At 39.0% G+C, this 9,334-nt stretch overlaps 2 protein-coding genes across 2 annotated transcripts; one reads left to right on the forward strand and one right to left on the reverse strand.

The window, feature by feature from the left end:
* Positions 1,540-4,027, forward strand: LOC105164170 (subtilisin-like protease SBT1.7). The gene has a single exon (XM_011082769.2). It carries the CDS (start codon positions 1,710-1,712, stop codon positions 3,792-3,794), a length of 2,085 nt encoding a protein of 694 aa, XP_011081071.1. The 5' UTR covers positions 1,540-1,709; the 3' UTR covers positions 3,795-4,027.
* Positions 4,788-7,324, reverse strand: LOC110012133 (subtilisin-like protease SBT1.7). Its single transcript, XM_020694561.1, has one exon. The coding sequence runs from the start codon at positions 7,262-7,264 to the stop codon at positions 5,039-5,041; it is 2,226 nt and encodes a 741-aa protein (XP_020550220.1). The 5' UTR covers positions 7,265-7,324; the 3' UTR covers positions 4,788-5,038.

Consider the following 9,334-nt stretch of genomic DNA (forward strand, 5'->3'; position numbering starts at 1 on the left):
GGACATGTACATCTCCTTATCTGCTTTAACTTGCTCATCCACTTATTGTACAGGAAAAACATGTTGATGGTTTCCAAGAAACCACTGTATTGTTTATGTCTGTTGAAGGCCATGGCGTTTATGCGATGAAATTCTGGTCCAGATTCCCAGTTAATATCTGCAGAGTGCAGTCCTCTTAATCAAGTTTTGTAGGATAGTCTGAGTTGGTTCTCTTTTCGCATTTGTTTTAGAAGTTAAACACTTGGGATAACGCTTTGGGTTAATTGGTAAGGACAAAGCCATTTTCAATAGATGGTTGTGGTTTCGAGTCCTTTTTTATCGATGTGAGGCTGTATTGGTGGGTAGTCTAAGGACCCTTGTAAGCAAATTTTTGTGACTAAAAGTTATGAATATATAATAATAAATTTTATTTGTCCTGTATGATAAAATATTCAGTTAATAAGATCAATATTTTTCCTAAATATTTCCTGGGGCATTTTTGCTTCTTTATACGAATAAGTTACAAAATCTTATTATTAATTATTTGAAAAGTTCACATACTCAAAATATTGACTTTTATTTCAGTTTTCATCAAATATTAAAGAATGCATCCGTTCTCCATTTTCCATGTATGTGTTTGTGCCACAATGTATTTCATAGGCACAAACATGCCAATCTCATTTGTGCATCAAATGTAGATAATTCACTTCACGTGTGTATTTTATTACATATTTCATATATCTTGCATGTATATGTAATGCTGTAAAAATATCAACTTTGTGATATAAAATACAAACTGTTTGTTAACTACCCCAGTTAAAAATAAAAACTACAGCTGATTCAAGTTATAAGATTAAATCTCATAATAAAGATTATCACCAAAACCCCACAATTTGGAGATGTACATTCTGAGAGGGAAGACGTTAGGTAGGTTTTATGCAGGTCGTGTATATGTTAAATGTAATAAAAATGCAATGAAATTTGAATCAGTTCTATGCATGCCATGTGTATGTTAAATGTAATAAAAGATGAAATGAAGTTTAAATTAAAACATCTAATCCGCATCAAAGGCGGGTTCGGGGATAAGTCGTTGAGACTATTCTTTTGGAACTCACACATTTATCACCAAGATTATTTCGCTATTCTTTTTAATCGTTACTTATATATTATTGACGAGTGATTGTTTTATACCACACAAAATGTTTTATTATAGGTTACTTAAATAATTTCATCGTGTGCAGGATAACTTTATTTTTGTATAGCACAAAAAGAATTCTTGTACTTTTGTACACAATTTACTTGTGTTTTGCAATTCCTACAACAATTGATCCCTTGATTTAACTTTTAGCATTTCCAATAGTTGCCCCGATCCAATTCATTTCTTAATTTCCCTGAGGACAAGCAGACAAATACATCCACAAACCTTCAACTCAAGCTCCAACAAAGCAGGCCACTTTTGTCCAAATCTACTGTTTCAAGAAGATATATTTCATGCCAGCTTCTAACTTCATGACCTGCAGAAGCATACTATAAACTCTCCCCATTGATGTTTCTGCTGTATCACACATTGCTAGTTAAACATAGCTTGCATCTTACTTCTCTTAGTCACTTGCATTCTGAGTTTCTACCCTTCCATTGCTGCTGAAACATACGACCAAAACAGCTTAGAAACGTACATTGTACATGTGCATGTGCCTGAATCTTCTCAAGTCTTAGCAGAGTCAGGAGACATGGAGTCCTGGTACAATTCTTTTCTGCCAAAACCCACTGCAAACTCTGCTGATTATTCGTTGCGAATGATTCATTCGTACCGCAATGTGATCACGGGATTTGCAGCAAGATTGTCTCCGTTAGAAGTGAGCCAAATGGAGAAGAAGGATGGATTTGTCTCCGCAAGGCCTCAAAAGACTTACACTTTGCACACCACTCATGCTCCCAGTTTCTTGGGCCTTCATGAAAATGTCGGAGCTTGGCAGATTTCAAATTATGGGAAGGGTGTGATTGTAGGAGTTATAGACACCGGTATCAGTCCAGGCCACCTGTCGTTCAGTGATGAAGGCATGCCCCCTCCGCCTGCTAAGTGGAAAGGGAAATGCGAGTTAAATGGGACAATGTGCAATAACAAGCTCATCGGTGCCAGGAATTTTGTGAGCCATCTGTCTGGATTGCCTCCTATTGATCAAGAAGGGCATGGCACTCTCACTGCTAGCACGGCTGCTGGGAACTTTGTGTCGGGTGCCAACGTTCTTGGTAATGCTAATGGCACGGCAGCTGGAATGGCCCCGCTTGCCCATTTAGCTGTTTATAAAGCCTGTTCTTTGGATGTTTGTGGTGAAAGTGACATATTGGCGGCAATGGATGCTGCTGTGGAAGATGGTGTGGATGTGATATCTGCTTCGCTCGGTAGGGGCCCTATAAATTTCTCGGAAGACAGTGTTGCTATAGCTGCGTTTGGTGCAATTCAGAGGGGGATTTTCGTGAGCTGCTCAGCGGATAATGGCGGTCCAAATAGCTCTACGCTGGCTAACGAGTTCCCGTGGGTGCTAACAGTTGGTGCTAGCACTATTGATAGAAGCATAAGGGCAATAGCTGTTTTAGGGAATGGTGATGAGTTTGATGGAGAATCTCTTTTCCAGCCTAAAGATTTCCAGCCAACATTGTTGCCTTTGGTTGACCCTTCTGCGGGAGGTAATGAAACGGTGGCCTATTGTATGCCTGGATCCTTGAACGACACGGATGTCAAGGGAAAGGTGGTGCTATGTGTTGGAGGCGGAGGGGTTTCACGCATTGTCAAAGGTCAAACGGTGAAGGATGCTGGTGGTGCCGCCATGATTGTATCCAATGATGCGGTGACAGCCTACGACATTAAACCCGACGCACACGTCCTTCCAGCAGCACATGTGAGTTATGCTGCTGGGCAAAATATCAAAGCCTACATAAATTCAACATCTACACCAACAGCAACCATTATATTCAAAGGGACAGTAATTGGCACAAAAAGTGCTCCAATGGTTGCATCTTTCTCCTCGAGAGGACCAAGTTTGTCGAGTCCCGGCATCTTGAAGCCCGACATCATCGGCCCTGGTGTGAGCATTCTTGCTGCACGTTACATGTCCATGGATAACACAACAAACGACAGCACAAATGCAAATTTCAGTATGGTCTCCGGCACCTCTATTTCTTGCCCTCACCTTAGTGGCATTGCTGCCTTGGTCAAAAGCGCACATCCTGATTGGTCCCCTGCCGCAATAAAGTCTGCTCTTATGACTTCTGCTACTCAAGCCAACCTCAACGGCAGCCTCATTGCCGATGAGAGGCTCCTCCCAGCCGACGTTTTCACTGTTGGTGCAGGCCATGTCAATCCACCAAAGGCAATTGATCCAGGCCTTGTCTACGATATCAGCCCTGAAGATTACATCTCATATTTGTGTGGTTTAGGCTACACGGAAAAGGAGATAACAATCATCACAAAGCGCATAATCAGCTGTCGTGGCAGGGGTATACCGGAGGCTCAACTGAACTACCCCTCCTTTTCTATCCAACTCGGAAGGAATGGTTCCACGTACACGCGGACAGCGACAAATGTAGGGGCAGCAGAGTCGACTTATTATCTCAAAATAGAAAGCATTCCAGGTGTTGACATAGTTGTCAAGCCCAGAGTGCTTAGTTTCACTGAAGTGAATCAGAAAATGACATACCAGATTTTCTTTAGCAGATCAGCCGCTCCTGTTAATGCTACTTATGTGCAGGGATCAATTGCATGGATTTCTCCAAAGCACATTGTTAGAAGCTCGATATCTGTTAAGTTCATATGAGGAAGAAATGGAAGAGGATCAACAAGTGAACTTTCATTTAGCATGGCATTTGCAATACCCTCATCATATAAATCACCGTTTCTTATGTTGTTCACCTCTTTGGTTTAAGTATCTCAAAATGGGTTTTGTTGATGTCAAGGATAGTTCATAAGCTTATTGTTGGATAAGCTTTGTTGGTGTATGAAATCTTTACATGTATACCTTGCCTGATTTTCATCACACGAAATAGATGACATAATCTTTGTAATATGCCACATGCGTATTAAACGGAACTGAAGATACAAAACTTTGAGAAAAATGCATTTTTGATCCTAAATTATTTTTGCAATTTTGTCCTGTAATATTTATTTTTTTTTGGCAATTTATCATTTTTCAACCAATTTGCCCAAAAATTGCATGTGTTTTGCACAGACCTAATTAATTTGTAATTTTAATCTTGTGACTTAGAGGTGTTAATATTTTTAGTCCAGCACAAATTAATTTACAGCATTAAAGTTACAATTTAATTGAATCATGTGCAAGTGAATACAAATTTTCGGTCAAATTGGCAGGAAAAGAAATAAAATTGTCAAAAATTTAAAAATACATAACTGAATTGCGAAAATCAATTCTTCCAGAACCAAAAATATCACCCATAAATTAAAGGACTAAAATTATAATTTTTCATCAAAATATTACATACTTTGACTAGTAGAATATTATAAGAAACTTTGTGGGAGGGGCAAAATTGAAAAGTTACTAATACATAGTTTTTCTTCTTACCTTGACCTCCTTTCATTCCAAATCCTAATATGGTAGAGAAGTGTTTGTAAACATTGTATTTTTCGAGGAACTAGCTGTATAATTTTGATTGTTCAAGGGACTAAAAGAAGTCCAAGTAAACACTATTTGAGTAAGGCTGTCTGAATTTACAATCTTTCTTCAAAGTCAATTTCCATGTGAAAAATTCAGAACCCCAATCAAAATCAAGGTAATCATTTATCAGTCCGATGGTCTAGAATTATTTCACAAACATTAACACAAGTACAGCAAAAAAAACATGAAATCGAGATCTGAACAGAACAAGAATTATTTTACTGAATGTACACAAAAACCAGATGAGTAAATCAGCAGCAAATCACTAAACAATGAACATCCCAGGTTATATATCTATACTAATCACCGTTAACAACATCAAACAATTCATGAACAGTTTGTTAAACAGAAGGCATATTTTCGTAGAAAGATTCTTCCAGGTTCTTCAATCATCGGAGTATAACGGCAATAGGACTCCTGACAGAGCGCTTGGAAGAATTCCACTTCAGGTAACCTTGAACAAAACCAATGCTGGTGGTGGAGTTTAGTCGGCTGAATGTCACCTGATATTGCAGTTTCTGGTTAACCTCCAAGAAATCGAGCTTTGTGGGCTCAACAAGTACATCAATTCCAGGGGGTGGGACGATCTCGACAACGTAAGATGAATTTGGCTCGCCAACATTTGTTACTGTCCTGGTATATGTCTGAACAGTTGGTTGAAACACACCAAAAGTGAGAGCAAATGAAGGGTAGTTGAGCTGAGTTTCCGGTATCCTTGATTCGGCCGAGCAATTCACTCTGCGTTGCAAAATTGAGCCTACTTCTCGGTTCGTGTAGTTCAGACCACACAGATAAGGAATGTAATCTTCCGCTTGGAGGTCGTAAATGAGTCCTGGATCGTTTGCTCTTGATGGGTTCACATGGCCTGAACCAGTGGCGAATACGTTGGCGGGAAGGAACCTTTCATCCTCGATCGGGTTCTGGGCCAGATTCACGACGTCGGCTGTGGTCATGATTGCCGATTTGATGGCAGCCGGAGACCAATCAGGGTGCGAGCTTTTGAGCAGTGCTGCAATTCCACTGAGATGTGGGCATGACATGGATGTACCGGAGATGATGTTGAATGTAGCATTTGTGTTTGTGTTGTTCTCAACTGAGACAGGCCATGCTGCAAGAATGTTCACTCCAGGGCCTAAAATGTCGGGTTTCAGGATGTTGCGGCTCACCCAATTGGGACCTCTGGAGGAAAATGCTGCCACGACAGGCGCACGATCATCGCCAATGATAGTTCCTCTGAACACAATTGTGGCCGTGGGTGTGGATGTTGAGTTTATATAAGCCTTGATCTTTAATCCATCGGCATAACTAACATGCGTGGCGGGAAGGACATGAGATTCCGAAAGAGTAAGGTTCGCAAACCTTGCAGGATTTACCAGAATCATGGCGGCACCACCAGCTTCCTTCACCGCTATTCCTTTTGAAATTCTTGTTGTAATACCTACTTCACACACTACTATCTTCCCTCGTAAGTCGGTTCCGTTCAATGATTCTGCGGTGCAAAACTGGATATCAGGATCACTAGTATTGAGCATACCAGCATAAACAAGGGGCAATAGTGTTGGTGGGAAATCCATTGGTTGAAAGGTTGACTCGCCATCGAACGTTTGGTTGTCTCCAAGAAGGGCAGTTGCTCTTATTTTCCTGTCAATAGTACTAGCACCAACTGTGAGGATCCAGGGCGCTTCGTTCGACAACGAGAAGTTATATGGACCAGCGTTCCCTGCTGAGCAGCTCACCAGGATGCCCTGCTCCATTGCGCTGTATGCGCCTAACGCAATGCTATCGTCATATAAACTATTTGCAAATCCACCAAGTGATAGAGAAAGTACATCGACCCCATCATCAATAGCCGTGTCCATTGCAGCAAGTATATCGCTTTCAGAACAGAAAAGGGAGCATACTTTGTAAATAGCCAGATGAGCAAGTGGGGCAATGCCAACTGCCGTGCCGTTAGCATTGCCAAACACATTTGCACCTCTCACAAAGTTCCCAGCGGCAGTGCTGGCCGTGTGAGTGCCATGGCCATCATCATCTAGTGGGCTATCATCGAAAGAATTGAAGTATCTAGCTCCAATGATCTTGTTGTTGCACTTTGTTGTGAGATTGAAATCGCACTTTCCCTTCCATTTAGCCGGTGGAGGAGGCATTCCTTCGTCGCTAAACGAAGGGTGATCAGGAAAAATCCCGGTATCCAAGACTCCAATAATCACACCTTTACCATAATTCGACTCATTCCAAAATCCCATGTTCTGGTTTAGCCCCAAGAAGTTAGGGGAATGGGTCGTGTGCAACGACAATTTCCGCTCAGGACGTGCTGATATGAACCCTGGCATGTCCTCCATGGCTTTCACCTCATCTGCTGATAATCTTGCAGCGAAACCTTTGAACACATTACGATACGAGTAGATCCTCCGGTTCCGCTCGCCTGAGGCTACCGTGATTGTTGACAAGAATGTGTTGTACCAGCTATCTAAATCGTCTAGCCGATTCAGAACTCCATCAGGTCCATCAACATGCACTATATATGTTTCCAAAGGGCTTCCATCACTTGCAAATGTTTGGAAAAGATGGAAATTAAGCATGCAAATGAAGGTGAGAAAGGGCATGAAACCCATTTTCAGCAAACAACAAACCTATTTTTTCTCTCAAAGTACAAATGTTTTAGAACTGTACTGGATTCTTCTGATGGATTAATGTTAATCAGTTCTGGTTTCTTGAACTGTTTATATAAATCCTTCCACCTTCTGTTGTAATAACTTGGTCATGATTATCAACTTGGTGTGCAAGATTTAGGGCAAAATGCTTTTTTAGTCCCACAAAAAAAGTAAAATTTGTTTTGGTACCACGATTATGGCAGTTGTCACTTTTAGTTCCATAAAACTCACAATCACACATTTTTAGTTCTAAAAAGTCATGTGTGTTGTAGTTTTGGACTAAAAAGACGTGATTTCAGGGCTAAAAAATAGCAAAATTACATTTTTTATAACTAAAAGACGTAATTTTGAGATTTATGGGACTAAAAGTGTCACATGCCATAGTTGTGGTACTAAAAAAAATTTTGCCCTTTTTTTATGGGATTGAAAAAATATTTTGCCCCCTAGACTTACTAAACAAAATTGATTTGGTCGGAACGCGGGAAATTATACTTATTATTTTCCTACTCATTCATTCATTGCCATAATCACATAATTATTTTGATCAAGAAATGTTAACAAAACAAAAGTCCACACTTTTCTAAAAAAGCTGGATCAATATGCAATTTTTTAAAACATTTAAGCCGGCAAGTTATGACCATCTCAAGGAAAAATTATGGACATAGTCTCATTTCCAGTTGCAGAATATTAAGAATTAATGATAGAACATGGAGATTTACAACTAAAATCATATGATGATTCTTGAGGAATTTGTCAATCACATGTTCCGAGTCAAATTAGAATTAATAGGTTGATCTTGCCAAGGATGAAGAACTAGTTTTCGACATTATTATATGATGAGTTCCAGTCATAAGTTTATTTGATTTAAACTGTGTACAATTTTAAACATAGAAAGAAGTAAACGGCAGAGCTGTAATGAGGAGCAAGTGACATCTGCTACACATACACAATGTCCTACTAAAAGAGTCTTTCTTGTTGGAATCTTGCAGTGGATTCAGACCCAATGTATATGTGGTGTTTGCAAGAATTTTAGTTTTTTGAAAAGTGAAAAATCTTACAGAAGGTTGTACACTTTTGATATGGAAAAACTGTAATTTTAATCTTGTAAGAAAGAGAATGATAATTTTGATTATGATGGAATCAATTTTAGTAATTTGGTCTTGCAGCTAAAAAAAAAATAGCATTTGAGTTTTGGCTAAAAAGTCATAAATTAGCTGAAAAAGTGAATGTGTTGTGTACGTAACAAGTTGAATTAGGGATCTTCGATTAGAATTATCCTTAAATTGTAATTTTTTTATAGGTAAATTACAATAAGCTCCTTAAAATTCAATATAATTACGAATACCCTCTCGCTCGTTGTTTTGAAAATTACAAAAATACTCACTTGATGTTTGATCAAATTGTGTAATTCTTTGATGGAGATTTGAAATTGTCAACTTTACCCAATATATACTGCATTTAACCGCAAAAATATACTTTTTCACCCAGAAGTGGAAGTTTGGGAAAGCTATTTTTCGGATTTCAACTTATTTTTGCTTAATCTTGAACAAAAACTGTTTGTCTTTTCAATCATACACGATCATGCTTGTAGTGTTGTTTTTTGATCGATAAGGAACAACATAGCAACTATTTTACCTTTTTCTTCCAGGAACAATCCGATGATTTGAACTCAAAAACTTTTTATAAGAACTCTTATTTTCGAACATGTGTAAGCAACTATGTTTATCTCCAGTCAGCACAGGTACCCGCAAGGACTGGGTCCGAACAGTTGACATTATACTGTATGAGTTGTGATATTGGTACTTGATTTTAGGATGCCTCCATTACGAACCTTTTGGCGTTTGAAGCAGTTTCTGACTTAAAAATGTATGTCTGATTTGATATTTTCAGTTCTGGATAAGGCAAGAATATATCAGGTTGCTTCTTTGATAATTTTAAGGCTTAGTTTATACATGTTATTAAATTGACTTTCATGCCACTTATTTTTTGCTAGAATTTTTGTCTTTGGGTAGCATTACTTTTGATCTTGCA

Source organism: Sesamum indicum, linkage group LG6, assembly GCF_000512975.1.
Source record: "Sesamum indicum cultivar Zhongzhi No. 13 linkage group LG6, S_indicum_v1.0, whole genome shotgun sequence".
In the NCBI taxonomy this organism is placed as follows: domain Eukaryota; kingdom Viridiplantae; phylum Streptophyta; class Magnoliopsida; order Lamiales; family Pedaliaceae; genus Sesamum; species Sesamum indicum.